General features: G+C 45.0%; 1 protein-coding gene across 2 annotated transcripts in view; it reads right to left on the reverse strand.

The window, feature by feature from the left end:
• The window catches only part of PLEKHM3 (pleckstrin homology domain containing M3), a 95758-nt gene extending 83547 nt beyond the window's left edge, over positions 1-12211 (reverse strand). For both annotated transcript variants that reach the window (XM_009284641.2, XM_009284642.2), the window contains exons 1-2: positions 12070-12211; positions 4884-5745 (exon numbers count right to left, since the gene is read on the reverse strand). In XM_009284641.2, the coding sequence (XP_009282916.1) occupies positions 4884-5487 (604 nt within the window). In that variant the 5' untranslated portion in view covers positions 5488-5745; positions 12070-12211. The remainder of the gene's footprint in view (positions 1-4883; positions 5746-12069) is intronic.
• Between the last annotated feature and the right edge of the window lie 3539 nt (positions 12212-15750).

Below are 15750 nucleotides of genomic sequence, written 5' to 3' on the forward strand. Positions count from 1 at the left end.
CTCTGCAGCAGCTCCCATACCTGCCACACCTCCCCTTTCCAGCTAGCTGTCTTTGCAGCTCCTCCCTGAGCAGGACAACAGCGGTGGCAATTGATGGCACTGCTGTCTGCTGCTCTGTGACCCACCACCACAAACCTGCTCAGCACACTGTTATGTACCACTAAATGCTGCATGAGTCAACGTCACAGGCACACAGCTAGTACCAGCCACCACTACTGCTGCTGCCGAAGGTGAGGATATCTGGCAAACAAAGAAAACACCCCAACATAAAGTCTGTGTGGTCGCCAGAATAAGAGAAAGCAGCACTGTAAAATGACTCCTCAGAACTCAAGGATCACTCACAGTCCCTAGCCTATGAATCAGTGGTGTGTTGCTCATGAATACAGATTTAGATGTCTCACCTCCACAAAAACACACTAGAAAAGTATGTAACATGTACAAGAGTTATATGAAGAGGGGCCCAAACCTCTCTTGAAATATCCCCTGCACAAACTCTGAGTACAAGATCATACCTTCAAAGTGTCCCAAACAATGACGAGGCTCCCAGCCAGATAAAAAGATGTGAAGAGAGGGGGAAAAAAGGTACTTTTAAAATCAGTCAGTTGAAAGAAGGAGGTAAAATCCTGGCCTCGATCAGACACAGTAGAATTCGGGCCTGTTGCCCAGTTTTAAGGCAGTCACCTTTCTCTGCTATGTCTCTTTTGCCATGCAACAGTGCTGCAAACACCCCGTAGGCTCAGCTTCCTGACAGAGCATACTGCCAAAATCAATGGTGCTGGCTGAGTACCTCCATAGCTGCTTGTTGGAGAGGGGCACAAGGCGTCAGCCTTCTGCAGTTAAGGACAGTTTGTCAGCATGCAGGTGCTCAGCGCAGTGACAGCTCTGGAGTTCCCCAAGCTCACAGACATGGCAAGCAAACAAAACAGCTACCCAGGAAAAGTACTATAGCACCCACACTCTCAGGAGTGGCTGTGTTTGAATGAAAACATCCACATGACTATCAAAGATAACTGCTCACACATTGTGTTTTAATCTAAGCAAGCTTTCGCTGGATACTACAGAAGCAGCATTCTCCCTTTGTTTGCCAGGCCACATGCCCAGAAATACAAAAGCCTGCCTTGAATTTGCTTACAACTTCCATCTTTGCTAGCTTCACTTACTGCTCGACACTGCTCCATAGCACAAACAGTGCTCACTTCTAGTACACTAGCTGTTTTGCCAGCAGGCCTAAGGAGATACTGCCCCAAAAGGCACAGCTTCTTTTCAGATCCTTTTCTTTCACAGCACATGGAAAGGATCCAGTTTCATTTTATTTGTATTATAAAAAAGCAAGCAGCAGGAACAGATAAGCTCATAGTAATAAATATACTATGAAGATAAGGAAAAAAAAAATTGTGAAGAGTTAATGTATGCAGCAACTCGGCCAGCCTCAGAGGACTGGGAGACCTCTGCAGGCTCCAAAGGGAAGTCCTTTACCGCAATGAGGACCGATAGGAGTGGCTGAAGTTGCTCTCAGTATCTCATATGCATTAGTTTAATCTGTATTAAAGCCCTGGAAAGGGATGTCTCCACAGGCTGCAGCCACTATAACTCCTTCAACCACTGCAGCAGCTTTTAGCCAACCTTAAAATACATTTTCTGGTCTCTTGTGGAGAATAATTACCAGTCCCAGATACACGTACCTGCAACATCTACTTTCTTGCTTTTGCTTTTCTCTTTTCAGCTCAGCTCACAGAAGCAGCAAACTCTATGGCAGGCTCTCTTGTAAACACAGAGGGAAGAAATACCATGGCTACCTTCTAAAACCTGCACAGCAGCTGAACAGAACAGGTTAAGGAAACAGGTTAAAAGAGTGCATTTTCAGAGCACAGTTGTTCTCCTTCCTCAAAGAAGGTACCACTGCCTTCAAACATCCCATGCAGAAAGGCTCTTGGAGGGCACACAGCAAGCACTGACAAATGCCTTGCACCTTTGCAAAAAGCAATAGAAAAACTGTGGGCTGAGCACCTTAGAGGTACTGACTGCTGCTGGGCTACAGGTGAGTACTGGGAGAAGTTCTTCAGCCACTCTTACTAATCCATTTCCTTCCCTTGCTCAGTTCACCTCCAAGATCCCAGAACTTGACCATACTGAGTCTCTTCTGTAAAAAGCCATTTTGAAGAGACAACGCTTCTGGCAGCACTGAGCACAGCAATGGGACTTGTTCCTGGTGCCACAGAGAAATTGAGGAACAGATGAGCTGTAAGATACCTGACACTATTGCAGATAGTATAAAAACAAGAGTTTTTTTTCATGGAAATCTGTCAATTTCTGGTTTTAAGAGTGCTAATATTGCTATACCTCACAAAACTACTTTATAGATGCGAGTTCTTCACAGTTAAAACTCACAACTACAAACTGTTTAACATGAAATCATAACGATAAAGAGTACATCACTCTAACATAGTTTGTTTACTTTTTCTGTATGGAGAAAAACTTCATTGCATTAACTGCATTTAAACAGTACAAGTGCCTGCTGAGGAGCTGGGAATAGTACTACTGAACTCCACTGCTACTACTAAAGTGGCACGCCTTGGGTACACACTGCTATGGGGTGACTAAATCCTGGACACAACCTACCTTAAGAAAGCCCCCTGTTAGATCCAACTGTACACAGAGCACGTTGCTTGTCTTTTTTCTTCCTCTCATGGTTACAGCACAGAAGGTTCTAGACACTGGTTCGAAATCCTGCTATAGACTCGACTCTGGATACAGCAAGGCCCTATTAGGGCTTCCAGAGGGTTGGTGCATCTCCCTGGGGTCTGTCGTCTCTAAGCAAAGTGGACTGGAACAGCTGAAGTGGGAGCTGGGGTCGAAGAAGGACAACACTGCAGACAGCCCAGCTTCTGAAAGTGTGGAGACTCTCACCCAGGAGGGGGGAGACAATGCAATATGCAGTCCCTGACTGCAGACGCAATGGTGTACCAGCACTGCAGTTCCTCATAAAATTTCTTTGCTTGCCAGAAGGGGAAGAAAAACCTACATTGTTTCCATTTTTCATTTTTGCTTCCTTTTATGAACAGTTGCATCACACTGTCTTGCATTTGTGTGTAAGGGAGAGGGGAATGTAATTTGCTTCACCCCAAACAGAGGTACAATGCATTAGGGTGCACCCGAACGTACTCTTGCAGTTGCCTAAGCCCTGGACTGACAGAAGGGAGACCTGTTCGGCCTCAGACTATGCTGCTCAACACCAGCTGGATTGGCGGCTTGCTTCTTGCAGCTTGGGGATCTAGTAGCAGCTTGAAATCACTCTCACTGAATTAGTGCATGAACAAGTCTTTAAATACAGAATGGCTTAGGTATTTCTTATTATAAACAGTATAAGTAACAGAACCCCTTTCTTTTTCTGAGGGCTGCGTGGGGAAATTGGGCCAAAAAGGTTAAACTTAAAACACTATCAGGGACATGTATTGACCTTTAATGGCTAGATTTTAATGGTGTTTTTGTGGGCATATAAAGGTGTTACATGTTAAGTTAAACCCATGAGATGCCCAGGATACAGCTGACAGAAACTGAGAGCTCTGTCTCCAGGCTTCTGGGTGCGTTCCTGTTCTGCATCCCTTCCACGGGAAGGACACAGAACAGAGACCCCACTCTACAGGAAGCAATATAACTCCCTGAACAAAAATAACAGCAGGTATACTTGCCTTTGTAAACGAAGAGCACCCTTCTTTGGGATACAGCAACTATGTCACAATATAACACAATAACCTACAGGTTTGTGTGCATATATATACATACATATGTACCTACCTAAATATATATATTTATGTTTTTATATGCACACATCCACAAACAACCATTTAAGCACCTGCATTTCATGCTCCAAAATAGCTGACTTATCTGGAAAACCTAACCCAACAGGCTTTTTTTAACCCTAAACAGGCTACCTATTCATAACTGGAGCCATTCCACCATACACACACATGCACACTTTCACAACCCTTTGATTTTTAAATTCCTTTGTTAAGTCCTGCCTTTATTTAGGTTATAAAACCTTTGTGGCACTAACTGCTTTTCTTTTTCATAAGTGCCCAGTCCACTTCTGGCATCTACAAAATAAATCATGGAGATGGAGACACTGGTTCAGTGTTTCCAAAACCCCAAGCACAACCTCTTCCAGTGCAGTGCTTGAGAAAGGAAAAGGAAAAAGTATCACTCGCTGAAGTATCGCTTCGTATGGCTCACTGGAGATGCCTGCCTCAATCTGATAACAAGATTTCCTGTACCCCATACAAAGCTGGCAGAGATGCCTTAATATCGACAAGCACAAATTGCATGCTTGAGTTTGTTAATTGTTTATGGACTGAATAGCCAGCATTTCTTAAAGAAACAGAGCAGAGATCTCGGGCCTCACAGTGAAGCTTTGTATGTCCTCTTTTTAATGGCCACTCTTTAACTTTTATGAAAACTGCCTTTGTTTGGATTTGCCACTCTCCCAGTAGCTTTAGCATTCAAAGTTTTTTTAGTTTGGGAAAATCAGGTAAGGAAATGATCAGAAATACATAACAAATAAATAATTTTTTCCTGAGTCAAACCAAACAAAATAGAAGCAAAAAGTAAAACAAGCTTAGTTTTTCAAACCATGAAAAGAACAGAAGTTTGGTTTAAAAACCAACAAGATTGGTTTAAAAACTGATCCTTAGGCAGGAAAACGGACAGAGCTATACCAAAGACAACAGAGCCATGCTGATTTCCATCATCTTAAGAGCTACCTCACAGTTGTTTTTTGGGTTGTTTGTTTTTTTTTTTGAAACATGCAGCTCCTCTTTCAAAATAAATATTAAAAACAAATAGGAAAGTCCTCATAACAACAGAAACAATAAAGCATCAGCACAAACCTGTGTTTCCTTGGATGTCCTCTCCCTTGGTTAACGCCAGGTAAGAGAGCAAAGCGCAGTTATTGTCCTGCCCAGGCACAGGCAGCTGCTGCAGGGAGGTGCCCGTGAAGACCACTCCCCAGTTTACATGGCTGATATCGGACCGTGACCTGTTGTGTCCTGGCTTGAATGTGGAGGCTTCCTCATTCTGCACCAGGATGTCGTTCACCGAGCGAGGCCTGTCTCTCCTCCGTTGGCAGATATTGAAGATGTTAAAAGCTGCAGTCTCCCCTTCCCCTGCCCAAGCAAGGTTGTCAGCAGCTGTTCCCCTCTGCACCACGTGCTGGTCTTTGGCAGGGAATGCTGTCTGAGCTTTGGTTTCCAAGAGGCCATTTTTGCAGTGATCCCAGATGAGGCTACTTTTGGCTAAGGAGGCGACGTTCCTCAGATTCCTGCTCTCTGTTATCTGATCAAATACCTCGTGCCCAACCAGTTCGGGGACCTCCTGTACACCATACACCTCAGAGGGCTGCACAATCTTTTCAAGCTTAGTATCAAAACTATTGAAAAAGTCTTCAGTCACTTCCAAGGCAGGGCTAATGTCATCAACTTCAAGAGCCTCCATATCCTGTGCTGCCGGTGGGCCCGAGGCGTCGTGATGCGTTAAGAAGATACCACATCAATATCCAGAGAAAGAGCTGCTTCACAGCTGTCCTTGGCACACCATTAACTTAGAGATGGTGGGGCAAATACATTCACCAACCACAATCCTTAGTGGCAGAAAGGAACCACATCAACCCGTCTTCAGATGGGACACTTAACATCCGCTGATCAAGCGGGCTACAGTCCCTCTATGAAATAAGCTCATAGTGATGGAGAGCACCTGTAAAGCAAAGCGAAACAAAACATCACGTCAGTAAGGGCTTTTTCCCAGATAAGTATGTTTAATCACATCACTCCTTTCACAGTCAGAGTCCCCTTGATTTTACTTTCTCCTTCCTTTGGCACCAACATCATTGTGTATGAAGAACCCCTTTGGGGTTTCTGTTGTTCACTGCGTGTGAACTCTGTGTATTATCACTTCTTGAACTGGAACCTGCAGAGAGCAGGATGGGGCACCAGAAAAAAGGGGAACCAAAGTGATGCCATTTATTAACCAAGCTTTAGAAAGCTGCACTGAGAGGCGGAACTGAGTAACATCACACATGCAGCCACCTAGGGAATGCTTAGTACAGGTTCCCATGGGGCTGTAAGAAAAAGTTGAGGGAAAAAAGGATTAGTAAAATAGGCCAACCAGCCTCAAATAGTTTGCCTTTTTCTCCCAGTTTGCTTGCACTCCCAGTTTTAGGAGACCAACATGAGTTTTACAGCACCTACTTTGCCTACTTGTCTGCATAAACAGAACTGTGATATTTGCCTAATAAATCAAAGCTATTAGGCTGCTGCAGAGTGCTGCACATAGAGTTTCTCTCTAGAATATCACTGGGAACCTAAGTGAAACCATGTGGCAACCTAAGCACCAGAAAGACAAAGCATCCTACCAGCAAAACAAAATATACCATATCCTGCACCATCACAAATCTGCAGATCTTTATTTCCAAGCAGCTGACTCACTGGACAAAACGTAAGAATAGCAAAGGGCTTTAAGGCTAGAACTATTGAAGAGCTGTATTGACCCACCTGAGCTCACGCCTGTGAGGAGGAAGGAAGGGGGGTTTCTATTCCCTGTGGTGCAATATGAGGGTGTCTCATTGCTGACTTCTGTCGCACCAAGCCTGCTGCCTTCTAACCTCTCCCTCTTGAAACTCCATCCACACTGCTGCCACGCTCAAGGGAAGCGCACAGTAGGTATGTTTAAATTGGGGAAATCAGTAAAATGCGTGCAAGTTCTTGGGACCTGGAGACTGGGCATTTGTGCTAGCAGGAGAACAGCTCTCAACGACTGCTAGGAGAAATCACAGTACCTAGGGCCTGTACACACAGAACAGCCCAAAATCAGAGATCTACATCCCAGTTTTGACCAGATCAGCTCAAGTCCTAGAAGCAGCAAAGCTGCATTAGCTCAGAGCTCCGCCTAGATTAATACACTCTTAACAGAACTAATTAGCCTGGGCAGGGCTGATAATTAGCAGCTCATTAGCTTGTGAATGGTGCTGAAGTGCTACCAGGACCCATAAAGATTTACACTTAGCAGGAAAAAACATCTATTAAACAGCATCAAACACAGATAATGCTTCTGTTTAAGGTTCTTTTTTTAATCCATACAGTCTATTTGCCTAACTTATATTAGCAAAGTCGTTTACATAGGCACCCTTTCCTATAGCAAGCCAGAGGGAGGAAGGAGGCCAGCAGCCCCCCAAGAAGGGAGCACAGAATCCTGTGGCACAAACCAACTCCCTCCAGAATCATCTGCTGGCTTCCTCCCATCCCTGCTTCAGTTGTGGCCAGCCATGACACAGCTGTGTTCGAAAGCAACAGTTCAGACAATGACCTCTGCAAACACACTCCAAGTAAATAATTTTCAAAAGCAATAAATAATCACATACATAACTCCGGAAACTTCAAGCCTTTACACTGGGATCTTTCTCCCCTCATCTCTTTGCAAGGATTCACTTCACTAGCCTCATAGTGAACCAGGACTAGGATCAGCTTCAACAAGTAAATGTACAGTAAGACACCAAACATAGAGCCAGAACCGCAACCAAAGGGCTGAACAAAACGGATCTGGAGTGGTTTCAAATCAGAACAGTATGGGAACAGACTCTTTGCAAAGCTATGCAACTGTGCCAGTTGATGGCAGTGGGAAATAAAGTCATCCTGGGCACATCTGCATTGTCAGCTTAATGCAGCATGGAGTCCGCTCTTGAAGCTCATTCCTGCCAGCAACCCCAGAACAGCGTTCTGCTCCCTGGTACCTTAGAGCTTGGGAGCTCCAGGAACAGGCTAAGGGACATGATGTAGTGCAACCTGTCCACTTTTTCTACATCCTCCTATGGCATGTCTTTAAAGCAAGAATGATATTTTGAAGTTGCAAAACTGCAACAGGCATTCACTTGAACAAAACCAGCACTAACATAATCATATGCCAACAGCAAAAGCTACAGGCTGGCCCATACAAAGATGCCGTTTCACAGGGGTGAATACAGCAGAGAATACAGCCTTGCTCTCACTCAAGGGACTGGAGCAGCAATTGCTCCAGAAGGGCTTGTGACATGCCACTGAAGCATTTCAGTGGTAGCAGATGCAATGTTGCTCTGTTCTTTATTTTAAATCATTAGGAAAGGTGGAAAACAAGGGGAAAAAATTGACACTTACATTTAACAGGTTCATTTTTAAATGCTGGAGGCTTCATTTGGCTGGATCCTGTGAGACTGGAGCTGTCCAGTGTCATGCAGCCAAGTGTGGTGATGCCGAACTACAAACTGACCTCATATCCAGTAAGATGCTGAATCACAAGGTCATGAGAAGATGACAGGCCCCTGCATCACACAGTTCACAAGTTGCAGCACTCATACCTTCCAAACTAGTCTGTTCACCCTGCTCAATAAAGATGTGAAAGGTGACCTCAATGGTGGCAGGCTCATCCCTTCCTACACCGCCAAGAACCTCCTTAGATCAAAGAAAGAGTTTTGCCAGTAATTCCCACTAGCGCTGGGATTCTGCAATCACATATCCTCCATAAACGCAACTGGCATTTTCTGACAGTGGCACTCAAAAAAAATTTCATTCAGACTTCTGCACGGATTTGGTGCCAAATGAAAGCAAACTTTGATATGGCAGTAAACAGCCCCATCAGAATCTCCTCCAGGAGGGAAAGCAGTGGAAATCACATGAAGGGGAAAAAAAGGCAAACAATAGGATAGGATGAACTCCTTTTAAATTATTATAAAATGTATTGCCTTATGTATCATTTCTTGGAAACACCTAAAATTTTCCAAAGACATTCAGCCTAAGGCAGTGAATAGGAGAGGAAGAGAGAAGCATCTGTAGGCAACTGTAAGCAGGGATCTGTTATGGGAAGCAGAAACCTAACAGCTCATCCGGGCCCCTGGGAACTAGTCTTACTGAAAAAAAGGTGAAGGAACATGGTGCATTGTACTTAGCAAAAACTGCTAGACATGGGGACTGCAGCAGCTGAAAAACATGCTTTTCTGTATGTCAGTCAAGCGCAGATACAGCTTTTGTCCACGAATGTGCAGCAGTCAGATAATTAATGTGCACTTACAACATTAGTGAAGTCTTTACTATCATGAGTTTATAGCGGCCACATTACTCATATGGCTGAGATAAACAGCAAGGATTGCTGGTCATGCCACGTGAGACACAGAAGTTCGGTTTAGTCAAGATTACTTCCCTTAGAGAAGCCACAAGGACTTAACCTAGGTGACAGCACAGTCTGATAGCAGAGAAAAGTCATGGATGACAAATGCCAAGGAACGTACACTGGAAGAGATCATTTAACTTCCTGATGTGCTTTTCTGGATCCCCATGGGCCAAGGAAAATACCCAGGCATCGCATGGCAAAAATTAAAAAGCACGGAAAAGGCAAGGGTAGAAAGCAATCTCGCAGGTGATACACACCACCACAAGAGGCACTCACTGTGTACCCCCAGCTTACACATTATGTTCAGGACTGTTCATTCTAGTTCAGGCAGGAGAGGAAGCTAGAGCCAGCATGTGTTTAGGAACCAGTGACAGAAGAGATCCATTTAGCTCACCAATCCATACGAAAAGTATATATAAGAGAAGCATCTTTCAGTTTGGTTTCCTAAGGAAGCAGGGTTTGTGCCACCATCCTGCCTATCTGCCAGTTATTCTCCTTCTCTCTCTTTCTTTTGAACTGTACGGGTAACTTCAACTAGATGTGAAAAAGCAGTAGTGTCCTTAAAGATGCAGTTCCTGAACTGTTTTTCAACACTGGACAGGAAACAGGCCCAAACTCACCCTCCTGCTAAGGGAGAAGCAGACAAAACTTGGTCCCTCATCCTTTCTAGGAGGCCAGTGCCACCACATGGGTCTCTCCAAATTAGCCACAGAATAAGTGGTTAGTGTGAGATGGATCTGAAAACACTGGGAAGCAGAGGGGGAAAGCAGGAAGGAGGAACACGAGGCATCACACAACTTGATAAGCAGTCTCATTGGTTTTGGTGCTCACAGGACCTCCTCTTCAGTACACAGGTAATAGAGATGTATAGAACAATGAGTGATACACAACAGATAAATAGGGACTTCCCCTTTTCTCTTGTATTTGGAGAGAGAATTAGAAAGGAACAATCAATGATGTACACAAGCAATGTGTTCAGGAGGAAATGCGTAAATGAGAGGAACTCTCAGCCAGCAAAAGATAGCAAAAGGCGGGTAATAATGTCAAAAGTCCCCCAAGTCTCATTGATTCCTAACGACTCTTGAGCTCAAATTCCTGGCAAAGATTTGGGTGTTCTGGTGAATTCTATCTCAAGAGCACAAGGGAAGTTTTACAAGTTACCTGTACACAAACAGAGAGCAGGGGTGCCTCAGCCACTGGAGAGCTTGCCTATCCCCTTTCTCAGCACCCTGGAACCTGCTCTGCTGTGGGAACCAGCTCTGCTTATCTCATGCTGCATTGCGACTGTGGGCTGAAACTCCAATGCTGACAAGGAAAACAGAAAGAGACATTCTTTCAATCAGGTAACAATTTGGTAGTAGAGCAAATTCAAGCGGCCTCAGGGACCTTTATTTCTGTTATGTTGCAGGCCTGGACCACTACAGTCTAGTTTATGGGCTGTGTCAAGCCTGGTCAGAACAACAGGTCATCTGAAGAAAAGATGGATGCACAGCCTCTTTAAATACGATCCACTGGGGCTGGAGCAGCTACTACCTAATGAGCTTTTCTGCCTGTCAGTCTGAGCAACTACAGCCTGTGACCTGAACGTCTTCCAGGGGCACCTTGAACAATCACTGCCTACAGGTTTTGCTGCCACAAGGATTTCTGACTAGCTCTGTGGGTCACATCAGCCAAGTATCACCCAGAATCTAAATGGGATGCACTTAGGTCAATGACAGTCCCTGAAAACCAGGCTCTGCTGTGCAGAATCCCTGAAAAAAAGCTATGAAGCTGAAGACTTAGGTGCTACCTCTTAGTTAAGAAGTTGAGCTGTATTTGTCAGGTGGACACACCTGAATGGGTAGAAGTAAGAATGAGGATGCACAGATTGCTGACTGTCACATGCAAAGTCTTCACCATTGCCTATGCACTCCTATACATCACTGGCACAGAATGCTTGCAGAAAAAGTTGAAGAACTGACAGTGGCGGCATAATGCAAGGTATTGCAGAGTGCCCTCCTTCCAGCATCCTCCTGCTGTAACTAGACGGCAGATGATGCTTTATTTACAGTATAGCAAGGCCTACTCAGCAAACATTCTCCATTTTGTTCTGACCAGAAGCTCTTTCAAAGCATGATGGCATCTAGGTCTCTCACTTATACTCCTAGCCGTTACGAACCCCACGCATACAGTGGCCAGTTCTCTGAGCAGCGATTGAAAGCTGCACTCCTGCTTGCCTCTCATACTCAATTTGGAGAGGCAACTGATAACTAGGAATTTCATATGGGATGATTGTAGGGAACGAGCGTCAGCTGGGACACTGTCCCTGTGCAAACTATCACATTTTCTTGTATCCTGGCTGTATTTTGTTCCCTTGGCACAAGGCAAGCCTTCTCCCCAAGCGATTCCAAAACACCAGGTGACCTACTGCTGCGTACACCGAGTTAGCAACACAGCACACAAGCTTGTTAGATTCATCATTTAAATGTCTGGATGAAATTTACAGTGCCTCACAAAGAAGATAAAACCACAAGAAACTTTTCATATGGAGCAGGGGATCACAGTTTCAAAGAGGTTGCCATATGACAGTCAATGGCTGGTTCAACATGGCCTGGATAATTGCCTTTAGATCACATTTTTAAAGCCCCTCTTCAAAAGCCTCTTTCCCCAATGCACAACTGAGAAATTAATTGCTTAAAATTTTCAGACAATCCCAATTTTAAAGTGTCTCACATAAATACCTTCTGACTGATATTCCTGCACAAAACCACTGACAATATTCAGGAAAAGCTCATGAAAACTGGAGAAAGAGGCTTTCTGGTCAGGAATGCTTGGCTATAGGGCCAGACGCTAGAGGGGATAACTGTGAATGTAAGCATAACCATTTCCATGCTGCAAACCCACCTGTTTGCTATAGTATCATTGCCCTTAAGGATGAAATCGACCGCCAACATTTATCAGTGAAGAAGAGCTCCCACATCCTGCCTGCTAGACCCAGGGAGAGGCAAAGAGCAGGAACAGCTGCAATTGGTGCCTAATCGCAGTCAAGCTAAAAGACAGCAGTGATCTCTTCCACACTATGGAAAACAAAACAAAAAAACCAAGTGAGAAAAGATGAAATAAAAAAAGAGGTGAAACCAGGGAGGAAGAAGAATGCCATATTCTATGAGGGGAAGCAGACCCTTAGCGAGGATACATGAGTCTCGCTCTGTGAAGTATAGATTTTCCCCAGCTGCTGATCTGACCCAGTGCCTTTAACAAGGAAGCTCCCCAGCCATACTCCCTGCGTGGGGAACTGACACATCACAGCTACAGAACAGCTCATCCAGTGATGAGCACACAGTAATGAATAATAAACAGTGCTTATAGTATACATTATCTTTAATTTTAACTGTACTTCGGAAACAGTAATTAAAACGCAAGAAACTCTTAAGCTGAAAAGCGCACAACAGCCTGCTACACCAGAACAGAGTGGGTCCAGAGGGTGAGGAGGACCCAGCAGTGGAGGAAGATGGACCATAGAAAGCTTTTCTTTTCTGGAGACTGACTGCTGTACAGCTCTCCTGAGATCTTTATCACTGACTCCTTTGCCTTGCAGCCATCTGACACACATCCCTCCTGGCTGGGGAGCACCACCGCGTAATGAGGGGCTGTATCACTTCCCGTGGTTGAGTAACCATTTGAAACCTCAGCAGCTGGACTGGGACTCCGGAAAGGATGAAGGACCCTTAGCAAGGAAAGGAACAGAAAGCAAAGCAGACTGACCAGAGGGGAGTTAGCTGACGGTGACACACAGCCCAGGCTGCAGGCCAGACAAACCTACCAGCACGTGGGCACCTTCACAGGTTACATCAGACTAAAAACCAGACTACCCCCTTGTGCATGCTGCCTGTTGGCTGGCTGACCTCGTAGGGAAGGATGTCAGGTGTAGGGGAACAGAGGCTCTCCTGAGTCCTAGCACCGCCCCTGTAGATCATCTGGATGCAAACACCTCAAACCCACACTTCAGGCACAAAATCCACATGGACAAACGGAATGAAGCAGTGCAGTGATTTGGCCTGAGGCACGGATGTGTGGTCTTAAACATACCCATGGTCTCAAACAACAACCCACAGGAGGGTGAATGATTTCTATCCTTGGGTTCATTTGCTTTGTGTGTACAGGTTTGTCTAAAGTTGTACAACTTGCATTTAACATGCTGCCCTTGACTACAAGAACTCCTGCCTGTTCTGCCAGGCAGACACCACAAAACAGCCTGTTACCTCCTGAGTTCAGCACAAAGAGTACAGAGGCTCAGGGAACAGGGTATCTGAGAGGGGCGATACAAACCTCCTCCAGTACAAGAGGAAACATGATTGAACTGGACATTCAAGAAACAACAAACAACATGACTCAGTCTAATATTTCTAATTGTATCTGTCACGATGTACCAGCTTGTCTCCTGCTAGAATGTGGGGAACTTGTATATGCCAGGTGAGATAAAAGGGTTTTTTTAAAAAATAAACATTTCTGATTAACGCAAACTGAAATTTTACAAGTATCTCCCCACTCCACACTTTCTAGAACTACACTGAAGGGAAAAGACAGACAGCCCTTAAAAGCTTGACTTTTTTTTTTTTTAAAGAGATCAGAAATTAAGACATTTTCAGTTTGTCCCTGTGAGTTCTGAACAGAAATAAAAGGCACATTTTGTTCTTGGGGATGTTGCTCCTCCAGGACTCATTTACAGAGACTGCTGGAAATCAGGCTGCTGAGCTTTCAGCTGTTGTGTGCAGCAATGTCCTGCTGCACCCCAAGGTGGCTGCATTTAAGCAATGAAGGACATACAGAAGGGGGGCTGCCAGATGAAGACATTTATCTCCTTATAACTCCAGTATAACCCCACAGCTGGGAATAACAGCTGCCATTGCCCCAGAGGCCAGGAGGGTGAGAAATACAGCATCTCCCATGGGAACATGGGAGACGTTTCTTCCCTGAGATCATGGCACGGCCATAAGAAAATATACTTGACATCCAAATCTGTCCAGCACACAGCTTTCTGAGTAGCCCTGATCTGCGACTGTAGCCAACTCCTCTCTCTAACCGTGGTACCCAAAGAGCTCAGCTGGGACAGTACAAGCCTTTCTACAGCGAGACCTGGATTTCCCATAACTATTAGTGGTTGAATGCTGACATTGGTGGAAATACAGTGTTTAATAACAAACTCATTTCGAACCTCAAACTAAGCCCTCCTCTTGTCTTTCCAACAGCCAGGACCACAGTGGTTTGGCACATTAATTATCAGGGGAAGAGGGGCAGGGGAAGGAAAGGAAGCAATGTTCCAAATAATGCTGAAGTTCGGCAAACTACCACAGCAACCCAAACCCTCAGGTCCTGGCAGCCCTGCCACAACAGCTAACCCTGCAGGCTGGTTGTAACCACATGTACCGCTAGAGTCGTGTGACTACTCAGCACAAATGTTTGCTGTTTTCTACACTGAACTATAACTTTATGACACAAGATCTTAGTAGAAGCCTAGTAGAAACCTCAAAACATCTGATGAAATTGAAACGTTAACACATAACGTGACTCCAATCTGATAAGGTTCTGCAGGAATGATGTATCTAGCTACTGTAGACTGATAAGATCCTTCAGTCCACTATGTAAGTGCCCTATTTCACATTTTAGATTTCTGATTTTTTTTTAATCCCAAATTTAATTCACTAATTTTGGATAAATAAGCCTTGGAAGTGGCAAGGTGAAAACTACTGTTGCTTAATGTGTATGGGCACTGGTCCTACTAAGATTCAGATGCTTTCTTATTCTTACATACTGTGACTTTTTGTAGTCACTTAGTGGGATTATGCAGTGCCTAAAATTAGATTTGTCTATAAATCTTTGCAGGATCAGAGATGTAAGTGCATATTTGCACAACAGAAAACAGATCAGGAGCAAGTCATGATTCCTTACACAAATCTAATCTCGAGTTTCTTCCCTTATCTTAGCTTGCAATGCCAGTGATCCTAGCATTTCTGCCGATACTCCAGCTAGCGCACATTCCCACATAACAGATAGTCTCCTGTCGGGCCTATTTGATTCCAGAAGGTATAATTCCACTGGCTGGGTTTGGGTGCTTGCTCTGTAAAAGAAGCAATTTTACTGCAATGTAAGAAGACCACGGCATTATGTCATACTCTGGGCTATTAAAATAGAGAGTGATGCCTGCACACTGTGCCTACACGTACTGGAGTTTGAGTCTACCGACGGGGAGCAGCCCAGATTCCTGCCGAGATCGTGAGCGGCTATAGGTGGGGAAAACTAAAGCACAGGGCCTTTCTAAGCACAGGGGAACGTGTCCTTCCAGATGAGCACATGACTACAGACGTGTTTGTGCTATAAATGCAAACACAGCCAGGCCCGGGTCCTCGCACACGGCCCTCGTACGCGTTCGGCGGGCAGGCAGCACGGCGAAGGCTGCGGGAAGCCCGGCCCGGCTGCCCGCCCCGGAGGGGCTGGGGAACCTCGCAGACCCTTCAAGCCCCGCACCGACCACGGACCAAAGGGAGTATTTACCTGCCGCCGGGGGCCGCCCCCTGCCTGTGCTCC

This window comes from Aptenodytes forsteri, unplaced genomic scaffold (assembly GCF_000699145.1).
Source record: "Aptenodytes forsteri isolate BGI_AS27 unplaced genomic scaffold, ASM69914v1 Scaffold183, whole genome shotgun sequence".
NCBI classification, from domain to species: Eukaryota; Metazoa; Chordata; class Aves; order Sphenisciformes; family Spheniscidae; genus Aptenodytes; species Aptenodytes forsteri.